Here is a 24,790-nt window from a genome sequence, read left to right on the forward strand (position 1 = left end):
AGTGGAAAAGCTGCAGGAATGTTTCCTCAGTTTCACTCACAAAGTTCAGTCTGATTTTAAGGTTTCCATCTCAATTTCACTGACACAAGTCTAAAACCTGCTGCAGGATTTAAAAAGAACTCAAAGACCTGTACAGAGTGCCATACATATAACTGAATTGATTTGAATCGCCACATTATGAATTAAGTTACTCTTTGTAAAACATTTTGTGCCTGAGTTCAGGTTCCTGTTCAGTATTTATTCTCTATCTGTGTGTGTGTGTGTGTGTGTGTGTGTGTGTGTGTGTGTGTGTGTGTGTGTGTGTGTGTGTGTGTGTGTGTCAGTCATAAGTATAAAGCACCGCTGCTCAGGTCACGGTCACCTCAGCTCGACAAACAAGTCTTTTAAACTTGTCAAAGTGTCAGGTCGGCTGGAGCTGGTCACTCAAAACCGACCCAGAGTCAGTGCACAGACACACACAAATACAGACACACAAATACAGACACCTACACTGAGCTGTGAGGAAATTCCCTCTTAACTTTCCCCTTGAATTCTCTGCAATCTCCTTGTGAATCTCTGAGTTCATGTTGCATTATTTACGAGTAAATAAGTGACTCAGTGTCTAAAGAAACAACACAGTTAAACTTCTGCAGAATCAAAGAAAGGTCAGGCTGCAAGTGAAGAATGAAGGCGTTTTTGAAACATAGTAAGAAATACTTCAAAAATAGAAGGAAAACTATAAAACAAATCGTATGAAGAATATGAAAACCAGTCAGACAATTATACCGGTAGATAAAAATGTGTCAGAATTTGACATTTTAATTGGATTCACAGCTCTGAGGGTTGAAACAGCTGGATAAACAGCTGCAGGGAGGCGGACGTTGTGGAGCGAGGTCGTGGAGCGCCAGCTCGCAAACACAAAGAAGTTTTTGGGGTCAGTTAACTGCAGCTGATCTGAACCACTCGTAAGTTTACCTTCAGGTTTTGAACATATTAAAGGACCTAACAAAGTCGCCGCACTTCTCTGTTTGAGGTCGCCTGATGTTATTAAAGCTGACCTCTGACTGGAAGTTGAGGTTCCTGCTTGACAGTGAGCTTAATTCTGCAGAAGGAGGAAGGACGTGAGGCCCAGCGGCCCACACGTCACGTCACTGTGGCGCCTCTGTGGTCCGCGGCCCGCTTCCGAATGTGTAAAACAGGGGCGGAGCTTCGGAGCTGTTAAAGTTCTGCAGAAGAGATGGTGACGTCCCTCTGCTCTCTGATTGGTCAGCTGGAAGCTTGATTACCAAGATATGAATACTGCTACCAAGAATGTTGGTTCTGCTAATATTTTCAATGTCTGATATTTCTAATCAATAATAACTTGTTTTTATTGATCACTATGAACAAATACTAATAATAATGAGATCTAATCAGCAGCAAGAGGATCTACATTCCTTCTGTCCATGTTAGTGTCCAGCTGCTGGTAATTTAAAGCTTGCTTCTGAACTTCAGTACCCAGAAGCCTTTGCTGGTGTTGGCGGTCAGGGTGGAGTCAAACTGCGAGTTTCAGATAAAAACGTTATCGACAGCAGTGGTGTAACAAACAAGACGGACACGGTTCTGTGAGGGCCCACCTCTTTCTGAGAAAGCTGTCCAAGCTGACCAATCACAACGCTCGCTGTGGTTTATGTGTGCGTGTTTGTGTGTGGGTGTGAGTGTGTGTGCATGTGGTTTATTATTAATTCTGCAGAAGTCTATCTGTCGTGGTGTGTGTGGTATTTCTCAGCAACCAACTCAAATTCGCCCTTTTGTTTCCTTTTCCTCTGCATCTTGTCTCCGCTCATGTCTCCTACCTCATTTCCTTGTGTCCTGCCTCATCTCCTTGTCTCGCATCTCCTCTCCTAGCTTTGGTTTCCTCTTCTGTTTTGTTTTTCTGCCTTATTTCCTTGTGTCTTCTATCGTCTCCTGTTTGTCTCCTCCTATGTTTCCCTTCTCCTCTTGTTGCCTTCTCTTCTCCTTGTTGCATGTGTCCCTTCCTCTCCTGGTTTTCTGTCTTTTGTGCTTGTCTCCTGTCTGCTTTTCTTGCGTCATGCCTTTGTTCAACAAACTCTCAGATGCACCTGTTGCTGCTGAAAAACACTGAACCTGCACAAACCATCTCGCTGCCCAAGCCAAACTTGGCTTCCAAGGCTTCACGTAGGCAAAACGTGGTCCAAGGGTGGTTACTGACCCAGTGACCAACAGATCCTGGCGATCCTGCAGTGAAAGGGATGCAGTTTAATGCACCTTGATGCTTAGCAATAAAATAGTCTGAAGAAACGTGCAAAGATGGACGAAGACAACAGTGGTGTGAAAGTTCACGAGATCTTTTGCAAACTCTGCCAGTCAAAGTTGTGTCTTTTTGGATGAGCTGCAATGAAGAAAAGGTGTAATGATATCAAACATGTTTATTCTATCAAAAAAAGCCTGAAATTAGACAAACTGACGGAGTTTTTGGAGTTTGCACTGTCATTTGTACCAAACTGTCACAACTTTAGCAAAACTGAAGTTTTGCTAAATTTTATTGCAGCATTAAACACGTGTCTGCATCAATACAATCACATTAAAAGTCATTTAATCCCAGCATGAGTCAGTGTGGCTATCTGCAAAAAAAAAGAAGCTGCCCTTCTTTTACACCATTTTTCTGAGAACTTGTTGGTCAGTAAACTGTGGTTTTTGTGCATGTGTGACTAACCCGCGGGTTAACCTCGCTGCGCTCCAGATCCTGCACCGGGGTGCATGCCACTGCTCTGAGTGGGAGATTACTGGGAGATTCCCTCTTGAATGTTTCTGAGATCTATATATACAAACACACACACACACCTGCTGCTGCTGCTCAGCCGTGTGTGTGTGTGTCAGATGTGTTATGAGTGTGTCACTTTGCAGTCATACCGCCATGTTTATGCACAAAAACACGAAGCAAACCGCTAGTGAGAAAAAGGAAGTCATCGGGGGGGTTCTGAGAATTACTGCGGTGACAGATCATGTGACTTTCTGTAAACTGAACCGAAATGGGGCTCATTTACATCCCACCGCCATCTCAGACAGGAAGTGTGTTTGTGTGACATTATTTTTGTTTGTTGACTTTTTTTCTGCTTCTCTATTTTTTTGACATGTAACACAAAAACTGGCTAATAAACAGTGAAAATAATCTACATGTGAAATCAAAGGGAAATGAGCGACAGATTGATCAATTAATATTGTTTTAATTTGTTTTTAGTGTTTTTAGGTTGTTGTTTTTTTAATCCAACACTTGGCTTTGAAGTCGGGCTTCACAGACTAACTATTATGCATCAGTTGTCAGCAGCATAAGTTTTGTCACATCCTTGCAGCACTGAAAGTGTTTTTTGCTTTTTTTTGACCAGTGCAAAAAGTGCATTGCTTCTGTGCATACTCAGGACCAGCTGCAAAGGGCCGTGCAGGCAGTGCAGGGGACACTAATGCTGCAATTATGGCTGCAACATTGGTCCTTTGCTTGCATGCACAGTTGTGCAACTATAATGGCGGGCGCTCAGGCCACCCTGGACTCGCCAGTCCTCCTTAGCTTTTTGTTCCCTTTCCACACAAAAGGTCAAATCAAAATTTTAAGGCACACATGTTGTCATATCTGCACAAAACAGTGTTTATGTCCTCCGATTACAAGCATTCCTGAATTATTATTATTATTATTATTATTTTGAATTGTCAGATGAAACCACTTTTGAGCGTGATGCCTGCAATTGTTCTACTTTGCAGTAATCCTCACTAGCTTATAAATTATAGATCAGTGCTCTTTTACAGCAGACAAGGGTTTTATCAGAAGGGATGTTTGGTTTCCAACTGTCTCTTAACTAACACCAAGATGGTGTCTTAAGTCTTTCCAGCCAATGACGCGCTCAGGCTCCTTACATCAATAGTATGAGGCTATAAAATGTAACTTTTACAGTAAATTGAAATGTCTTTTTCTGCAGCTAGAGTAGTAATGTTTGGTGAACACAAAAATCACAAAGCGCACCTGAACTTGGCTTCAAACGCACTATTTTGGAGCCACGTCCTACAGGATAGTTGTCATAATCTAGAGCGTGAGCTGAAAGAGGAGACAGAGTGATCATAGAGGCATTTTCAAAGTTTTCTGCTGCAGTCTCCGTCTCTGTGCAATTCAGGAATCTCTGACCTCCTGCAGTGATGTATTGACTAAATGCCGGTAACACTGACCTGCTCAAAGTTTAAAAAGAATCGAGAGCTGCACCACAAGCCAAAACCAAACCAGAACACAGCCGTTCTCATAGGTTGATATGACCTTTGTGCATCCACTGCCATTTGCAAAGTTGTCAACGTCAAGCAGAAACTTCCAGTAAAACTTTCCACACTGAAATATTAGGCGGCCCGAGAGGGATTCTTTAAAAACTTTGCGTACATGAATGCATGCAATCATGCATGCACATGAATTAAAACAGTTTTTTTTTTAAAAAGCTGCAGAGGCCGAGAATGAGGACTGAAAAGAAGAGACAAAGCTTTGCGTAGTCTTAAAAAGACAAAACAGGGTCCATACTCCAATTAACAGACTGCAACAGTGCATGATGCTCTCATTAAAACTAACCTCTCTCAGGATCGCCTAAACCAAGCTCACTGTTCTGAGTGAGTCCAGTGCTAACGAGTGACGTCAAAGGATCACAAAGTAACCTCACTAGCCTCAAGTGACTAGTGGAAAATTAAATCCGCTTCCTCGTGGAAATCACCTACAGTATTCCTGCACATCCTGAAAAAATCTTAAAAGTCTTTAGAATTCATCCAAATATCAGTTTTCTTAAATGCTGGAGCTGTCACAGCGACAGGTCTCTAGTGATTCACAGCAACAGGACAGTTAATTTTTTTTATTGGAGTAAAAATGTCTTCAGTCATTCAGAAGTCTTAAAAGTGCTGAATCCGTTGGTAGGCTGGATGCTCGTGTCGTTAGCATGTCTGCTGGCCGGCAGTGAGATGGAGAAAATCAGCCATCATTGTTAAACTGACCCTGCACATGTATGCAGGCATTTCAAACTGACTGAAATCAAGACAGAGAAATTAGTTTGCTGGTGGTGGATGCGAACAGCGACGCGCCCCTAATGTATTCGTATTTTTCAGTATTTTTGGTTGTTGTGAATTAGTTATTAGTTTAATTCTGAGTGGCATTGATAAAAACCTCTTAAATCTGTTTAATGTTCTGGCAAATTACCAGCATTTATACTGAATCCCAAATGAATTGACTCTTCCTGTGTGTCTGTGTCTCAGCTGATCAGGTGTATGGAGACCAGGACATGCATGAAGTGGTGCGGAAACACTGTATGGACTACCTGGTGAGTAGACGCGTCCTTTTTTCCTCCTCCTGTGTTACTCTTACAGTTCGAGTCTGTGTTCATAAAGTTTTTGCTTTTGGCGTTCAGATGAAGAACGCAGATTATTTCTCCAACTACGTGACAGAGGACTTCACCACATACATCAACAGGAAGAGGAAAAACAACTGCCATGGCAACCACATCGAGATGCAGGCCATGGCGGAGATGTACAACAGGCCAGTGGAGGTTTACCAGTACAGCACAGGTGAGTCGAGAAACAACCTTCATCGCCGTCAGCCAGTCGCATCCATCTAACAACCTCCTCCTCCTCTTCCTCCAGAACCAATCAACACTTTCCACGGCATCCATCAGAACCACGACGAACCAATCAGAGTGAGCTACCACCGCAACATCCACTACAACTCCGTGGTTAATCCCAACAAGGCCACGATCGGGGTCGGACTGGGACTGCCCGCCTTCAAACCTGGGGTACAAAAACCAAACTCGCTTAGCACATCAGACTGACTTTAGTTATCCTAAAAGTTGGGAAATCCCAGTTCTGCAAAAACACAACAAGTAACACAATAAATAAGTAGTAAAGCTCAAGAAAGTAGAGCATGACAGATTGGTAAATCAAGCGAATCAAGCTTGATTTTATACACCTGTGGCCAATGAAGTGTTTGAAACACCCGAGTTCAACGATTTGGATGGGAGAGCGAAGACTCCTGCCTAATCCACCTCCATACCATCAGAGATGCAGGCTTTGAACTGAGCTGCATGGTCTCTCGCCTCCATAGCAGGACAAAATTCAAGTTGTCTGACCACAGAACAGTTTTCCACTTTGTCTCAGTTCAATCTAAATGACCTTTGCCCCAGAAAAGATGGCGGCAGCATTTCTGGATCATGTTCACGTTTGGTTTCTTCTTTGCAGCTTTAACCTGCATTTGTTGTTTGAATGGCACAGAGAACAGGCTGTGTTCACAGACCGTGATTCCTGGAAGTGTTCCTGAGCCCATGCACGGATTTCCATGACAGAATCATGACTGTCTTAAATGCAGTGCCGCCTGACAGTCCAAAGATCACGGGCATCCAATATTGATTTTCAGCCTTGCTTTCTGCGCCAGAAATTTCTCAAGATGATGTACTTCAGCATGCAGAGTCCAGTTTTTTTGGAGACTGGTGAACCTCTGTCCATCTTTAGCTTTAAGAAACTCCGCCTCCCCAAGACGCGCCTTTTACACCCAATCGTGCTGCTTACCTGTTGCCAGTTAACTTAATTAGTTGCAAGCTTTTTCTCTCAGTTTAAACAGTTGACATGTTTTCTGTGTTGTATTGTGAATAATCGAAGGGTTTGCTGGTTCCAAATCATTGCATTCAGTTTTTGATTACACGGCGTCGGGGTTGTTGCGGTCTCACGCCGTCTGTTTAACGGGCCTGAGAACAACTTCTTGAAACATGCCGTTTATATGTACAGTAGAGGGGGCAGATCAAAGCCTACAAGTCTCAAACTTGGCAGGGTTTTTTGATGAAAACTTTCCTGTGAGTGCTGTTACGAAACATTCGTCTACAGCTCCAGCGCTTCAAGATTTGTGATGCAGAAACGTATTTTTATGTAGATGCATGCCTGTTTTCAGTTCAGCGACTCTTTGAAGGCGCCGTTTCCGTCTGTGACTCCATATCTCTGCTGCTGCGTGGTTTCAAAATGACAACAGAGATACGAGATGGTCTCAAATGGATGCTCAGCCCCCCTCTTTACACTTTATAAAGACGTACTGAGTTTTATCACCTTAGCTGAGATTGTCTGTGTTAACCATCCTGCAGGCAGAAGTAAAATTTATGAAGGACTTTAAGTTTGACACATTGTGCCTTGTTTTGTCTCCTTTTCCCAGTCACTAATAAAATCTGACCAAATCCATTTTAGCTCAGGGAGTTGTGTGTGTATAATAAATATATTTCCTCCTCCTCGCAGTATGCGGACCAGTCTCTTATGAAGTCGGCCATCAAGACGTCAGAGGAGTCGTGGATCGAGCAGCAGATGCTGGAGGACAAAAAGAGGGCGACGGACTGGGAGGCCACCAACGAGGCCATTGAGGAGCAGGTGGCCCGGGAGTCTTACCTGCAGTGGCTGCGGGACCAGGAGAAACAGGCCAGACAGGTGGGACGGGGGAGCCGGGCCATGAATATTCACTGAAAATTATTTGACTCAGAACTGTGTGCTTTTATTTCACTTTCGAGAAAAACCTGTTGTTCTAGCAGCAGAATCCTTAAACCATCCGCCCTGTTTTCGTAACTGCTTATGTAATGTAGGAATGTGATGGATTTACTTTCATTTTTAATGCTTTCAGACAAACCATACAGACAGATATGAATCGTGCTTTCAGCTAAACACCAACTCAGTCGATGGTCATTTTAAACAGGACCCACAGTTGGACCTGGAACAAAAATCAGATTGCCATAGGTGACCCTAACCGTCACTCACTGTCGGGGTTAAAAGGTTTTGAACCTTTTCACTTTAATTTGTCGCCATCATTTAAAACCCCACAGAGCCAGCTGGCTAATTTGTGCTTTTCTTTGAAAGAAAATTATACAGCAGTTCATATCAGGCCACCAAAACCATTTATTTACCTCATTCAGCCGAACGACAGATGAGCTCGTGCCACAGCGAGGCGACAACACTTCGACCGTGCATCCGTAATTTACAAGAGTCGCTGTTCCTCCTGCAGTAGCAATCAGACCTGAATCAAACGTGCTCGTCCAAATGAACTATAAACTGTGACTTTTGATGGATTGTGAGCCACACAGTTGCTTTTGTCGACCATGTATGTCAGATACAAAGACAAGGATACCAACTACCCATACCCATCATTTCATTCACTCTCCCACACCCGGTGTTTAGTTTGCATGTTCTCCGTGTGCTTGTCCCGGTTTTCCAGCAGAGCATCGATTTCTCCCGTCATAAAAAAACATGCTTGTTAATGCTCCCTTTGTCGACCCACTCCTGCAGGAGCTTCCTGGTTAAACAAATATAACTGATGGTCAGGTGGAGGTGTTTTCCACAGAGTGAGACGCCTGTGAAGCAAATTGCCTCAAATCCCCTTAATAATGAGTAGGGCTTTTCCTTTTTTTTATAGTCGGTAGTTTCACTTTGGAATACCAATGAAGGTCCTTAAAAAAACCAAAAAACACCAATGTTCAGAGTTAAAATATGAAGAAGCTGCTCAGCACTGATTTGTTATATACAGCAACGACTGAATTAAGAAGATGTAAAATGAAAGATGCAAGCAGTATGCAGAAAAACTGCTGGATATTTAAATCTGGAAGATTTCTTGTAAACTGCAGGCTGACACAAACCTTCTTCCCTGTTTCTAACAGAGATATCTGCAGCATTCAGGGGAAGTTTAAAGAGGAGCCACAATATTCAATTAATATGCTATATTCTGATAGATTAACAGGATATACAGTAAATCAGCTGGTTATTTGTGGGCCTGTAAAACAGAAGAAATAGCCATTTATATTTGAACCTACTGACTCAGTGACTTAAAAAGCATCAGTTCTGTCTGCTTTAAACCATCCTGTCAAATAAAGGCATGAAAAATAATGAAAAAAATGTCTTAAATTCAGTTTAAGTGGATGAAACTTTGCTGGTGTAACAAAAACCAAAACTTTTCTCTTTTTTCAGCCTCGTAAGGCCAGTGCCACCTGCAGCTCGGCAACAGCGGCTGCTTCCAGCGGGCTAGACGACTGGAGCGCTCGGTCACCACGGCAACGTGACTCAGACCCCTCCCACTCTGACCTCACAACTCCCCCATCAACCAACAACAAGCCCCCTTCCCCTGCAGGAGCTGCCCTCATCCTGAGCAAACCCCCCTCCCCCTGCGCCCCAGGTATAACACACACATATGTACCTTGGCTCTAAGTCTGCACACTAAAACGTACCAATCTGCTTTATGAGGACTTAATTGTGTCCACACAGTGTGAGCTAATGTTTTTTCCTGACGTACCTGTATGTATCTCGGCCTGTGCAGGTCCCAGTAATCAGAGTCGTCACCATTTGGAGTACAGAGCCATCATGCAGGAGATGTCACCTACAGCGTTTGGTAAGCGTCACACACACTCATTCACACCTTTGAGGACCTTATTTTTTATACTGTGTGTTCCTGTGACGTGAGTCTGTCACACGGCCCTTTACAGGTCCATTCCACAGAGAGGTTCAGACTCCACGTTCACACATGTAAAACTGTTTGTCATTTCTGAATGGCCCAATCAGACTGCAAAAGCTGCAATGGCCACTTGAGGAAGTTCAATCAGTCCCCACAGACTTCCATATTAATATGTCTAACTTTACAGAAGAAATAAACATGTTTACAACCTCATACAAAAAAAGTTTTGGCTTCTATGTATAATTTCTTTCTCCATGGCAACAATAATTTTTATATAGAACTTCCTCCCACAATCATTTTGTTAAGGCTCGAAGGTTTGGGTCAACGCTGGTTGTGCTTTGCTAGCTGTCTGCTAGGCTTCACATCCACTAACTGAAGTTTGTGCTGTTGGCACCTCATGAAGCGTATTTACGGAAATTATCTGACAAATAATATTACTTTAGAAAGCTGTCTGATAAAGATGGACATGGCCACCGTGACATCACCCACTGATCTGCATTTTGAAGACTTAACATTAGCATGCTGGTGTTTTGGAGCCATAAGTTGGATTTGGATTGTAGGGTGGAATACTAATTTATCAGCAACTGTAGTCATCAAGTTGTCAGCCATCAGCACAGACCTCCTTACAGTAAGTCATAATATTTGTTTGATAACTTAATTTAAAACTGCTCCAAAAGTACAAACAGTAAAAAAACCCAAAAAAAAAAACACGTCCAGTTCAGATAGCCACTGGCTACAGTTCCCTGTGCCTGACAGTCATGTGTGGCCATGTATCTGTGACTCAGCATTTAAAGCAGGTCATCCACTAATAAGAAAGTCAGGGGTTCATTCCTCAGATCCTCCACTCTGCATGTCAAGTGTCTTTGAGCAAGATACCTTGATGCATGCATCATAATGTTTAAATAAATCCGCTTCCTCATTTATGAGGCATAGAAAAGTGCTTGTATGAATGTGTGTATGACTGGGTGAATGATGCTTTGTGGTAGAGTAGAAAAGTGCTACTCAAGTAGCCGTCCATTTACCATTTACTCTTAACCATAGCTTCCATTCAAAGGAAGCATGTGCATTTTCTTTGCACATGTGTAGAACAAATCTGGGTCAAATGCTGACACCCAGTTAGCTTAGTAGCATTAGCGTGCTAAGTTCCACCCTCCAGTCTAAATATGGTCACTTCTGGTTAAAAAAACCCCATCAATGTCGAGGCTTCAGAATGCAGATTGTAGACACCAGTCGGGGGCACATTACAAATGGTGTGGTCCTAGTTTTGCAGAGATGTCCCTCCAAGGTGTAAGTTTCCTCCTGGTCCTCAGAAAGACGGCTATAACCGTACACTCGTGTAGCTGACAGTCACTTTGTTTACAGTCAGTCCTCAACAGGAAGCAGCTGAGCCGCGTGTGTGTGTGTGTGTGTGTGTGTGTGTGTGTGTGTGTGTGTGTGTGTGTGTGTGTGTGTGTGTGTGTGTGTGTGTGTGTGTGTGTGTGTGTGTGTGTGTGTGTGTGTGTGTGTGTGTGTGTGTGTGAGAGGTTATCTGAGGACGTACATGCTGTTGTTGCTATGAAAAAACACACAGTTTTGTTGTTGTTGCTGTATGTGTAATAGTGTTATCACGTTTAACGCACAAAGCTGAATTCTGGAGTGTTTATCAAAGTACAAGATGATATTTAACTCATCAGGATGTCTCTCTGTGTGTCTCATATCAAATTGGCAATTACATGCAGAAACACACTGCATGTAATTGCCAATTTGACCCCATTCAATTACAGATCGTCTCATTTATGGCAAGTTTTTAATGACGGCTTTGGTTATGCTTCAGTCTTATTTTACAGTATAATAATAGCTTAATCAGGATAAAACGGATATGAACAAAACTGAACTTTGAGGGCGTTGTTTGAAAAAGGGTGGGAAATTGCAGCATTGTTATTTAAAAAGTCACCGTGTTGCAAAATGTTAAAAATTGCAATAATATCGTATCATGAGTGAGGTATTGTTATAATAACTGTGTCATGAGTATCTGAGTCTCCCCTGATCCTGCTTTGACTGTTAGTTAAACTAAAAAGACAACGACACGTTTCTGTCATCGCGGTGAAGTGGCGTCCACTCAGCGCTGCGAAATCTGTACGCCAGCAGTTTAAAACAAGAAGACCGTAAAGTAATATCAGGACCGCTTTGCTGAGTCATTCACTCCATCTACCTAACACACAGTTCAGCTGTTGGTGAGCCGTGATTTCAGATGTTAGTCACCGAGCCTTTGTAAAGTGGAACATACTGCATTCATGGTGCACACTACTTACAAGTGCAACACATTAACCTCATCTCCTGTCATATATGTACGGGCCACTGGTTCCTGTTTCTTTTAGTCGGGTCCCGATAGTTCCCAAAACCATGTTTGTGTCAACATGTATGTAGACACTGTTATTACTTATTTGAAGCGCTTTGGTTAGTGTCATGATGGTTTTTGGAGCCATGAGTGAAACATTTAGATGAGAGGGTGAAGTGTTATCAGCTAACTTGAACTTGCAAGCTGCAATTAAAGGACATAGATTCCTGCTAATTAATGTTATGTAACTGACTAATAACATAATAAAACTCCATTCGCCTAAAGTGAAGCACAGATGTCTTTGATGTTATGTTTCATTAAAAATGCTCTCAAAGACACCAGCAACACAAATATGGTGACAGTTCAGTTATTTCAATTGGTGAAAGCAAACTTTAGCATTTAGGAAGGAGCATCTACTTTGCACCTAAAGTGGCCTCGCCCCTAATTCTAAAAGATGCATGAGTTTGGGGCAGAAGAGTTGTCAGACCTGGTGGCTGTGGCTGAGAGGGGGGTCACAGAGTTATCCACCTCCTGTAAGGCTCAGACACACAGGTGAGACAGAGTCCTCAGGCAGATCGTTCAATGAACGATGTCTTTTCAAAAACAAATCTCAGAGAAAGTCACCCTCTCACCTTGTATTGAACTTATGGTAATGTAATCAGTTAGCTTCAACTGGTGCCAATAAGTGCTGTCAAAAGCCAAAGAGGAAGAAAAGTTACAATTTCCTTCCAGAAGCAGTCAAAGTGGCAGAAACTTGAGTGGTTTTGTCTCTGGTTCTTGAATAAAACAAACTCCACCTGATAGCAGAGCAGCTATCAATGGGGAAAGATACACACTGTGCTAATATAAATTAAGTACATAAGAAATCCTGATATCGGGCTTGATTAAACTCGACCTATTCGCCTTTTACTAGAGTTGATCATTAGCTTATTTGTAAGTTCATCACAAGCTTCCAAACATGTGTTAATGAGTTTAAACTAAAGATGGGCAGACCGTGACCCTCCCAGAAGCAGCTCAACTGACAGAAACTTGAGTGGTGTCTTTGTTTGACCATTTTCTCCTCAGCTTTACATGATGAACAATGTAACTGAGAGCAGGGGAGATAAATGAATGCAAGTATTTCCCTGAGTAGTTCAGCTTTAAATATGCTTATTAGCATGTTCTGTTTATCAAAAGCTTCCTAACACATGTTAATGAGTTTAAACTAGATGGCCAGGCAGCGAGGGACCACTCCTAAAATTAGTTAATCAACACTTGAGAGTCATTGTCATCGTTTGATCAGTTTCTCCTTGAGAGTGTAACCAAGAGCAGAGGAGAGAAAGTTCGGACTCACTGCGCTGAAATAAAACTGCTGCATGTAAATTGGTGAAATTACATGAACAAATTTTGGTGTCTTGTGTTCATTTGAGACTCTGATCAACAGCAGGTTTCACTGACCACATGTTTACTGCCGCATGCTCATCTTTAATTGGCCAGATAAAATTCCCAAGCGATTAGTCATAAAAATAAAGTAAATCTTTGTTTTTGTGTAAAATCTCACTGCCCTCTGCTGTGCTTCTGTGTCACCTCCTCCAGGTTTCCTGACACGCTCACAGCTTTAGGAGCTTCGTTTTCAGTGGTTCAGAACTTGTTTGTTTTTTAAAGTTTAAAGTTTTGACACATCCCGGTGGAGCTAGATGGATAGCGGTGTGCATTATCGTTTGAAAGATATTTGTTTGTGTTTATGGCAAATGCCAGATTAATGCAACCGCAGCAAAAGAAGTCACAACTGCAAAGATAGAAATAACAAAGTGCTCTGTAACAGCAGCACTCAAATCGCCGCAAAGTACAAGCAACACATGCCTGGAATTTGTCCAGCAGAGATGGACCAGATGGTCGTTCTGCAGGCGGGAGACGTCCCGATCGTAGTTGGTCGTATTCGCTTTTCCATCACCTCTCGGGACTTGCTGACTCTCGTTACTGTTGTTGGCTGTTGTTCCTGCAAACTCAGGGAGATATTTAAAACCTCATTACATTTGCTCTGATTATCAGAAAAGAAAAAGACAAAGTTGAAACCCTCTCTGCAGGAGTAGTTTTTCTACCAGCATCAAACTACTCAAAGTATAAGCATTATAATCATTTCCTGTAAATCTGTTTAACAACTATCACTCTCCCTGAATTTTCACAATAGACTGCAATACGTTCACCGTTCACAGCTGATAGACAGCCAGACCCCGGCTTGATTAACTGGGAACTATTCAGCTTTTGTCAGAGCTGATAACAAACTGTTTGTGCATCAAAAGCTTCCTGACACGTGATAATTAGCTTAACACCAAAAGATGGATAGACAGAGACTGAGCCCCACTCCCCAAAAATAAAGCAGAAACTCTGACTGGACGAGCTTTGTCTCCATCTGACCAGAAGCTACAGACACACTGTGAGACTAACACAACTTTAAATGAGGGCGAATGACACTTTCACTGTGTTGAGCTCAGTCATTTAGGTAAATAGCATTAAGTTGTTTTTAGTGTCCATATGTAGTCTTCAAACTGATTTCCTCATAAAAAACCACTGCAGGACGTCACATCTGAGGCCAGCGCTCAGTGCCCAGCTTATCCTTATAGTAACCGATACCATTCAGGGAATCGTGCTTCATTATTTTAGGCATTTTTGTTAATGTCACTGTTTGTTGCTCTGCATCACCTCCTCCTTTCTGACACTTTCACACCAAACTTGAGGGGATTTTTCATTTCTTTTGTGGCTCAGCAGCCACAGGTCTGTCACTTTAGGCGTTGATTAATTCAGCTGTTTGTTAATTGAGCTTTAATTCAATTTTGACAAACTTATGACGACCCGAGCTTCTTTGACCGTGACCTCATCTGCTTTTTTATTTTTTTATTTTTGAAAGAGCCTCTTGTCTTTTTTGACACGGTGCCCTGCTTTGTCCCTTTGGTTTTGAGGCTTGAACAGACCTGAGCACCCGAAACCTATTCAGGTGTCGTTGTCAATGTCTCTGGCTTTTTATTAACACCGTTCACGCTCAGCGGGTGTTTAAGATATGATTTTTCAAACTTATGATGTAGAGCAGCAGTCCCCAACCTCTTTTGCGCCACGGACCGGCCATTAAGGTGTCACGGATAAATACAACAAAATAAAACGATACGACCAAGACAAAAACGGTGGTATTCTGTAAATATATAATAAACGCGAATTCACTGTGTAAGTGTGTTTATTATTAGCAGCGTCCTCCTGAAATGCACCAACAACATTGAGAGTAACATCCTCCTCTCTGCCCCTTAATGCTCTCTGGTTGCTATGGTAACGCCTAAAAATGTCTTTCAAAATAAGACACAACTACAACACGGGAAAAGACCCAGAGAAACAGAGTTAACAACAAAAACACTGAAAACCATAAATTTCACACCCGAGCCACAACTCTCGCGGCCCGGTACCAAACAACGCATGGACTGGTACCGGTCTGTGGCCCGGGGTTTGGGGACCGCTGATGTAGAGGACAGCCCATGGGCTCACACTGCAGAGACGTTTGGTCAGTTTTCATCGCGTTCCTCCTGCCATGTCACCAAATGACACGATGAGCATTTCAACTTTTACTGAGAACATTTTGACCCCATACCAAGTCTAACATCGTGTATGGCTAAACATGAAAGCTTATTATAACACCTGGGAGAACAGCCACACTGTTAATTTTGCTGGAAATAATTTGGACTGTCTTTAACTCTCAACACTCCCTCTGTCTTTGTTTGCATTGGGACCTGAAGGAGCATCTGCACATGAAAAAGGCAAATGATGTCAGACTTAACGAGCAGATCATGTTGCAGATAATATCTGGGGTGTTCATATTAACTGTCACCATCATAAATTAAACCTTGCGCGCTAAAAGAACCCCAAAGTGCTTCAGACTGCTGTGAGTACTGTCACAAACAAAAAAGTACTGTCCCTCAGCTGGCTTCCTGAAGCTAGCAAATGAAGTAAGGTTTGTTTCAGAGTGTGAGAGTTTTGATCTGAACTGCAGAGGTGGATGTGAGCAGAGCAGGTCTGTGTATTAAAAGTTCTCATATGTTTTGTGTGTTTGTGTTTCAGGCCTGACAGACTGGGAGGACGACGAGATCCTGGCGTCGGTGCTGGCGGTGTCTCAGCAGGAGTACCTGGACAAAATCAAGCACCAGAGCGCCGCCATGCATCGAGAGAGAGAGCCATCACCCGACAGCAGCTGATAACTGGCCCGATACGCACAAAACAAAACAAAAAAACGCGCACACACAACAACAATGACCCTTCAACCCCAGCATCCCAACCCCACCATTACTCTCCTGCCCCTCCCCCACTTCACCTCTGACCCACTGAAGGAGCTCCACCAGGGAAAAAATAAAACATCCAACAATGATGCACTTTTTTTTTTTTTTTGGTTCCTCATCGGCTCATATCTCTCTGTTTCCACTCCGTCGACTCTCTTCCCTGCTTCCCATCTCACTTCCTCTTCCTTGCCTCTTTTTTTTTTTTCTGTCTTTTCGTTTCCTGGTTACCACTCGGACGGAGCTCGGTCTTAACGCTGACTCGGCGTCAGCTGTAATTTGTACTTTTTGACATTTAAACATCGTTCTGGGCAGCTTTGAATTTTAATCCTCGTGTTTAGGGATGTACTGAAATATTGGCGGGAGATCTGCATCGCCTGCTGCCGACCTTACTGACTGCTGTTTGACGGCATTCAGCGACGACAGCGGCAGACGTTTGCGCATTTGTTTCACTTCAGTTTCGTCCGGGCTAAATGTATAAAAAGTAGTGATATGAAGAGCTGAAAGACTTTAAGTTTTGATTCAGTGAGTTTTTTGTTGTTTTTATACAATGAAGGTTCCTTTGCATAAATAAAATAAAATAATTAATAAAAAACTTAAATAAACAAACATTGGTATCAGTATCAGCTGTAGGACAAATTGTACTTGTAAACATTGGCCCAGAATTTTGCAATCGGTACATTTCTACTCTTTGAAATCAGGCCGTTAGCTCTGCAGCTAACATCATCATTGGTTTGAATGAAGAACGCTAATCAGAAGTGGGGGGAAAAAATGGCGGCCAGTTGGTTGTTTGTGCGTCAGGGTCCTGGAGGCTAACGCAATTACCTGAAGTCTTACACCACTAACAAGCTATATTTACAGTTAGCTTAATTAAAGAAGGTGTGTTTGTTAGCTTTTTTTCCCCTCCCCACTTATCGTAGCACACGTTATGCTAGTTAGAATTGTTTCTTTGGCCCTTTTGTTACTCATGCTGGTAGCCATTCTGCGTCAGGGAATGACTGCATTTTAAAACTTGATCATGCTAATCAGGATTGGAAATATTTAACAATGTTAAGGTTAAGTTAGCATGCTCGTCCGTGAGCAGGCTATCACTTGAAGTCTTACTGTTTTAAGGCTAGGTCATTAGCAGCGCTGCTAATAAACGGAGTCGCTGTTAGCTTAGCAATCAGTAGCAAAGTAGTAATTTTTCCTTCTGGCAGTTGTTTTGCGTGAAGATTGCTAGTCCCATAATCATTGTGTTTAGGCTAAGTTACCCAAAGTCTTTAGCGAGCAAGCTATCATACAAAAAAGTCTTATTATGTTTTAATGCTAGCTAAGCTTAGCTTGGCTGTAAAAAGCCAAACCAACCCTCCACCGCTACTGGCGGCCATTTTATGTCGACACATTTACTTTCTAAAACAGAAAAAGCGCCCCCAGCTTCACGGCCTGTAACATCCCCCCACAACCCATTCCTCTTTTTGTCTTTCTCCTCTTCCTCCTCTACCTTCATCATCATCATCGGACTTATTTAGCTGCATGTTTAATTGACCACGACCAATATCATCATAGAGAAAAGCGTAAAAAAACCAACAAAAAAAACAGAGAAAAATAGAGAGAATTGTCATACTTATCCTCTTAATGATTGATTACTGTTGTTATTATTAATAATATAAGTTTGTTTTATTTTATTTTCTCGTTTGGGATGAAAAAACTTTTTCTTGGAATAAAAAGAGGAAAATGTTTCTGAAAAAATGTGGTTTCTTTTTTCTTTTCCTTCTCCTTTTCACTAAAGTGTAGCCAAAGGCTACATTCACACTGCAGGCGAAAGCGCATCAAATCTGACTTTTTTGACCCTATGCGACCCATATCCGATCATGGTGTGACAGTGTGAACGGCACAAATCCGATATTTTCAAATCCGATCTGGGTCACTTTCGTATGTGGTACTGAATCCGATGCATATCCGATGTTTTAGAAAGCGACCGCTGTTTGAATAGTCATGTCGCATTAAATCCGTCTTTTACGTCACCGACACAAGACAGACACCAATTATCAGCACCGGAGAAGCGCCCGAGAAGACATCGCGAACACTTCCTGGCCATCCAGTGAAAGTGTTGGGAAGACAACGTTGGAGAAATGCAAACATTTTCTTTGTACTGTATGATCTGCAGATTCTGACAGAAATTGCAACTATCCTTTGAAGCACCGCTCCTCTAAAACAGCAATAAGGATAACTATTAGGCCAAATGTAAATAACGAAATAACTTTATAACTTAAAGCAAAAACGTAACGTCCGAAACAAGTCTTTATATTAAGGGCCATCAGTCACACAATGCTGTTTGGTCTGGGTCTAAACAGAGCGCGTTGTGTGTGACGTCTTCTTTTGCGCATGCGGGCCGGTTTGAGGGTTCACACTAGAGCACGTTTGCTGTCACATTGTATTTGTAGTGTGAAGAAGCAGACAAAAAATCAGTTTTGATCAAAAAATCGGAATAGAGCACGAAGACCTGCAGAGTGAACGTAGCCAAAGTGATGGAGGTCATTCTATTATACGTATAAAAACACCAGAACGAGAGACAGGGTAATATACCGAAAGAGTGGAAAGATATCACAAGTTTGAATCCAGATGAGAAGTTGTGGTTTAATGATTCTGCGATGGACCTAAATTTACTCTTTACCCTGTAAAGAAGACACTTTTTGACACAGGACTTGTATATCAACAAAGACGTGGTTTGATGAAGTTCTGGGTTTTTCCAATTGTAGCTGTATTAAGTCGTGTAGGTAGAGGTCACCCTCACTAACTTCTGACACAAACCCGGTCCTTTTGTTCTGGACTGAAATATGACAAGAAGCAGTCAGTTCAGAAAAGAGAAACAACAGTTAACCTTGTCTCACAAACACAAAGTTAAACCAACAAAAAGCCAACACTATATTAGTGTGATTAACTAATGCAGCTTTCTCTCTGACCTCTGTGTTCCTCTCTGATTTACAAATGAAACAATGAGTTCCAGTAAGAATATGAATCATTGATGTTTAAGAGCAGTTGCTTCTGTTTGCTTTTTAGCACCTCAGAAACATGAGAAAGTTGGGGGGGGGTCAGTCAGCATTTTGAGAAATTAACTCGAAATTTTAAGTTATAGATGGCAAAAAATAAAAATCAGTGGCGGAAGCAAGCTGCCATGGACTGGTGTTAGAGCTCGGCCATCATGTAACTACAGTGCTGAGTACTCATCCTCTGATGAGGGCCACAAAGTATTACTAGTGAAACTGAGGTTTGTGAACAAATTCATCAGATCACGACTTGGATGAAATCTTTTTCTGCATTAGCAGTGGAGTAAAATCTGCTTTGTCCTTCTTACAGTCCTGTGATCCATTATGATCCATTTTCACCAGTTAGCCAGAGAATGAGACGGTACTCAAAGAAAGGTCAGATATGGAAGAACAGCAAAACTTTTTATTTGAGGCAAAGCTTTCAGTAGCTTTTATTAAATTTGACTGGTGGTTGTAAACATGCATGCTACTGCTTTAAAATTACTAACTTCTCAAAGCTTTCTGTGTTTACTTTTACCCCCCCCCCCCCCCCCCTTTACAGGTAATTGAACCAATAAAAAAAGTTGTTCTCTTTTAGTCCAAAGAAAACGGATTAAAACAATAAATCAGCTGTATTTACAGCACTTAGACAAACACACAGCACTTATAATAATAATAATAATAATAATAATAATAATAAGCATAAGAGCATGAGCACTATCAGCAGCAAAGGTGTTTTAAGCTTTTAAAAGAGGCGCAGGCAGCGTTTTTTATTTAAATGTGACAGTTTGTATGTTCCTGTAAACGCCAAATTAATTTGTAAAAAGCCCTGCAGGATGGTTTAAAGTCTAAGAAAGGTTTTAGCTTCGTGCTGGGGGAAAGTTTAAAACTTTTTAAAAATCTGACGTCAGTTAAATGATGGGATTACTTGATTCTGTGGTAAGAAGCTCAGACTGAGCAGCTTCATTAGGTTCAGGGGCAGTCTGCGGTCCTCTCGGACGGATTCTTGGCACTCACTTGTCTTATTTTGACCTTCTCGTAATTATCGCTTTCACCGTTTAAAAATACCGCATTTATAATGAGGCGCGACCCCAGTCAGCAGGTAACAAAACTTCGTCACTTTGACAGAAGCTCAACAAAACGACTCTTTGAGGAACCGCTGGTTTCGGTGTGTGCGCGCGTGCGTGTCCCTGAGGGGAAACCGCCCCGCTCTTTCCCGTCAAGATATCAGCGCGCGCTTCCTTGAAACAAATTCTACGAATTCTTCTCGCGGGATTTGAATATTCATGAAGGCGCGACTTGAATGTAGCCGGCTCAAAACATTGAGCACACGGCTCCGCTGATTGACACGGCTGATTGGACAGTGAGGGCGTAGTGGGCGGGGCTGCGTTAGATAGCTTTAAATAAGGAACAAAACACTGTAGTAGAGCAGCGAAGGCGGTCAACAGAGACGGAGCGGGTTACCAGGGTTTTGACTCTTCTGTGAACGCGTTTCCACCGCATTAACCAGGAGTAAATATATTTAAAGGACTTTTTCTTTGACTTTTCTGGGGTTTTAAAAGCATAACGCTTTAATCGGTTAAAGACGGAAAATCATCATTAAAAATCTGAAGAGCTATTCCGCCCACAGAAGAATGGACTTTTATTAACTTCAACTAGACGGAACACTTTATAAAATGCTGGATAAGAGAGCCATGGAGTTCGACTTGGAGGAAGAAGTCCGAGGAAAGAACGGTGAGAACTACAAGAAAGGTTATATGTGTGATTAAACATGTCAAATAAGGACGTGTAAACTGGTTTAATTTGCCTCCAAAACGCAGTAGCTGCTTTTGCACGCTGCAGCCAGACTGCATGCAAAAAAACAGCGATTTTAACAGCCCGCTCAGGGGCTGTGAAACGTTTAAAAGACGCTGAAATTTAAAAAGGGAAACCGTTAAAGGTGGCGCCTTTGAAATATTATATATTAAGTCCCGCTGGATTTGTTGGAGTGCATTGGTCCGACATTATAAACGATTATTTCGGTTATTTTAGTTTAAGAAACTGGAATATCAGACAGATATCCGAGTTGTAAATTAAAAATAATTGTGCGCAGTGACGTTTTTTGTGTACAACGGTAGAAATCTTAAGGTATTTTGAGTTTCTGTTGTCTTGTTGGGGGATGTACGGTCTGTAAGTGTGAGCCATGCACTGATGTGACCCTTGTGTTTTGGCCCTCAGTGAAGGAGCCCTTCCTCAGTCAGTATCGCTGCGGTCCTCTCCTCGGCAGCGGAGGTTTCGGCTCCGTGTTTTCAGGCCAGAGGCTCTCCGATGGACTACAGGTAAATAATACCCGCCTGTGTTTGTTCATTATAAGAGATGCGCCTTTTCTCCGTTATTATTGCTCGAGAATTCGATTTTTATTTAATATTTTACTCCTTTTTTGTCCATCCAGGTTGCCATTAAGCAAATTGCCGTTGACAGAGTTCAAAAGTGGACCAGACTGGTGAGTGATAATTTATTTTTAAACTAAATGTGTACCAAAACGCACGAGGTGTTTTGAGTGACGCCTGTAAACAAAGCTCAGATTGTTTAGCTCCGCCCTCTGCCGGTGGCTCAGGTGAACTGCAGCTGTGGGCGGTGGTTGTGAAATGTGTAACGTCACGGTTTGGTAAATGACACCTCAGGATTTCCCCACAATCACCACCACCTCTTTATTCATTATTATTCATTGCGAATTCATTTGGGTTTCCCCACCAAGGCAAAAAACACCTGAAGCCACCTGCAGGCGAGGATTCAGGGCACAAAAACACCAGGCTGGAGTTTCTGATTTTAAAACCCAAACCTGTGACTCAGAAAGTCCTGAAAACAGAGTCAGTTAATTTGCATACTAGTATCAGTCACTGTGATTTCCGCTATGACTCATTTAAAAACTAGAAATTAAAAAACAAAAACAAAAATTAGGACATGATCTACTTCTACTACTACAGATTATTTCTTTATAATTTATCAATCTTCCTCTTTCCTCCCCCCAGCCAGATGAGGTCAATCCTGTTCCGATGGAGATTGCTCTGCTGCAGCAGCTGTCAGAGGACGGGGGCCACCCTGGGGTCATCCGCATGCTGGACTGGTTCGAGGTGGAGGGGCGGGGCTTCCTGCTGGTGATGGAGAGGCCGCCGCACTGCCAGGATTTGTTCGACTTCATCACGGAGAGAGGAGCGCTGTCAGAAAGCCTCGCACTCAGGTTTGCGCTCCCGTCCGCCACCTTTGAATGATGCTACTGCGTTCTGCTGAGGTCACTGACATTTTCGCTAACGTCCTGGTTCTTTGTTCTTCCCGATAGGATTTTCCATCAGGTGGTCGAAGCGCTTCGATTCATTCACTCCCGCGGCGTCGTGCACCTGGACATCAAAGACGAGAACATAGTGATAGACACGAGAACGATGGATATCAAGATCATAGACTTCGGGTCGGGGGCGGTGCTTAAGGACACGCCGTACAGAGAGTTTCAAGGTACCCAGTCACTCTACACCCATAGCTTCTTCTCAACCTCTCCCTACAAAACCCCTCTCAGTGCCTCCAAGTTTCACGTTGTAACCCTCCTCGTCTCACTTCCTGCGTCCTTAGGAACTCGGGTCTACAGCCCCCCTGAGTGGATCGCATCGCAGTGCTACGAGGCCGTCCCCCTCACCGTCTGGTCTCTGGGGGTTCTGCTCTTTGACATGGTCTGCGGCGACATTCCCTTTGAGCACGACATGGAGATTTACAGAGCCTGCCCCAGTTTCACCAGGCGGGTGTCAAAAGGTGAGCATCAGGTTCTTCTCAACAGGAGTTTCCTCCTGACTGGGGTTCAGGGTCACATGACCCCCTCCTAAATATGTGGTCCAGTTTTTCACATCCTTTCTCTTTTGTTTTTTCCACCAGGATGCCAGTCTCTGATTCGCTGGTGTCTATCCTTCCAGCCGGAGGATCGTCCCACTCTGGAGGAGATTCTGTCGCATCCCTGGATGAAGGCAGGAAATGACAAAGAGGAAGAGGAGGAGGAAGAGGAGAGGGGAGGCCTGCGTGAGGAGCACGGCTCCCTTCCCTGTCAATCCCTTTGAAGTGTCAGGACTCTGGACTGTTAATGACTTTAGGATCGTCGATTGGGCGCGTTCCTGATCCGTTTCCTGTTTGTCACATTAAACCTGGCGGCACCTTCGTCTGGAAGTCATTTATCTCAGCTGGTTTGCCTATTTATTGATTATTTATTTTGGCCCAGGGTTTGTTCCAGCTGTTCCGGGACTGAAATTTAAAAGTTCGGACGGACAACCGGCTCCCCCTACAGGACGGAGGTCACATAAGTAATCACAACGGAGCTGCTGCTGTGATGGAAGTTGCTGATCTGCAGCTCTTCTGATAATCTTTCGGGTTGTTTGAATCGACTCTGAGGACGACAAACACTGACTTTATTTATTTTATTATTTTTATTTTATTTTTATGTGCCACAGAAGAAATTCGACACAAACACCTGCTGTTACTTTACACTGTGAAGCTGAGTTTTTTGAGGTGATACTGCTTCACTTTAATCTTAACACTGTTTTCAAAGGAAATTCAGCCTCTTTATTTTAATTTTTTAATTTTTTTTTTTTTAGCTGAAACCTGCAAGCTGTGACTTTTTTTCAATCACGCTTCAGGTCACTGAGTCACTCTCAGTTTCAGCTTCGATTTATCAGTAAAATGAAAATTCTGTGTTTTTAATATGGAAAAAAGACTTTTTCATTTTCTGATGTGAAGGTGGGGATTTTTTTTTTTTTTTTTCCCACGTCCTGTTTTTGTTGCGGATGTGCTGCCTCTGTAGATACTTATGTATTCGGTTTTTCTATGGTGAAAAGAAGAGAAAGTGAGTCATCGGGGTCACTTGGTTCAGTTTATTTACATTAAATAGAGAGTTTGGATCAAAAGCAAAACAAAACCGATCCAACGTTTGAATAAAAGATTCATTCATTTCATCATGTTGTTCTATTTTTTTGTCTTTATTTAATAATAATAATAATAATGGATTGCATTTATATAGCACTTTTCGAGACCCTCAAAGCGCTTTACAATTCCACTATTCATTCACTCTCACATTCACACACTGGTGGAGGCAGCTACAGTTGTAGCCACAGCTGCCCTGGGGCAGACTGACAGAAGCGAGGCTGCCATATTGCGCCATCGGCCCCTCTGACCATGTGCTCAGAGCGAACCTGCTCTCACCTGTGAAGACAACGCAGTCCTAGAACTGGACCTCGTAGCTCTTATGTCAACTCCAAACAAGCTGCACGACGCTGGGCTGTGAGCACAGAGTCTGTGTCTGAGCAGTGCTTTTAATTTGCTTTTTCATGTAATAAGCTGCTGCACCAAAACTAAGCAGTTAAATGTCGTTGTTTATATTAAACACTCCTATTAGCTCAGGAGGACTGTGAGGTTATGTCACCTTAGTCTTGTGTCTAAGAGCAGAGATCAGTGTCTGTGAGTGCTGTGGGAGGTGAAGTGGTTTTCCTCGACCTGCCAAAGAAGCCCCGAGGTGAAGCTTCAGAAGAAACTGGTTTGAAACTTGAAGCGCTTGATTGGTGACTTGTTAAAACTGGAAATGCTGCCTCGCTGCACAACATGCAATCAAGAAGAGTTACTGAAATGCACATGAGGTGCTTTACTGCATTACTTTAAGTATGTACTGTACAACAATCCAGCAGGAAAAACTACTTTTACAAAGAGAAAC

The 24,790-nt window shown here is 42.6% G+C and overlaps 2 protein-coding genes across 3 annotated transcripts in view; both read left to right on the forward strand.

The window, feature by feature from the left end:
- The window catches only part of otud5a (OTU deubiquitinase 5a), a 39,553-nt gene extending 21,759 nt beyond the window's left edge, over positions 1 to 17,794 (forward strand). For both annotated transcript variants that reach the window (XM_085393664.1, XM_085393663.1), the window contains exons 3-9: positions 5,251 to 5,315; positions 5,403 to 5,559; positions 5,635 to 5,783; positions 7,264 to 7,449; positions 8,974 to 9,178; positions 9,320 to 9,391; positions 15,852 to 17,794. In XM_085393664.1, coding sequence (XP_085249790.1) covers positions 5,251 to 5,315; positions 5,403 to 5,559; positions 5,635 to 5,783; positions 7,264 to 7,449; positions 8,974 to 9,178; positions 9,320 to 9,391; positions 15,852 to 15,985 — 968 coding nt within the window. In that variant the 3' untranslated portion in view covers positions 15,986 to 17,794. The remainder of the gene's footprint in view (positions 1 to 5,250; positions 5,316 to 5,402; positions 5,560 to 5,634; positions 5,784 to 7,263; positions 7,450 to 8,973; positions 9,179 to 9,319; positions 9,392 to 15,851) is intronic.
- Positions 17,795 to 20,482: 2,688 nt separating this feature from the next.
- pim2 (Pim-2 proto-oncogene, serine/threonine kinase) lies at positions 20,483 to 24,038 on the forward strand. Its single transcript, XM_085394621.1, has 7 exons — positions 20,483 to 20,805; positions 21,289 to 21,389; positions 21,503 to 21,553; positions 22,083 to 22,291; positions 22,391 to 22,560; positions 22,675 to 22,851; positions 22,972 to 24,038. The coding sequence occupies exons 1-7, from the start codon at positions 20,748 to 20,750 to the stop codon at positions 23,148 to 23,150; spliced, it is 945 nt and encodes a 314-aa protein (XP_085250747.1). The 5' UTR covers positions 20,483 to 20,747; the 3' UTR covers positions 23,151 to 24,038.
- The last annotated feature ends 752 nt before the right edge of the window (positions 24,039 to 24,790 follow it).

Source organism: Rhamphochromis longiceps, linkage group LG20 (assembly GCF_057381845.1).
Source record: "Rhamphochromis longiceps isolate RC_006_pf linkage group LG20, R_longiceps_female_GT1.1, whole genome shotgun sequence".
Classification (NCBI taxonomy): Eukaryota; Metazoa; Chordata; class Actinopteri; order Cichliformes; family Cichlidae; genus Rhamphochromis; species Rhamphochromis longiceps.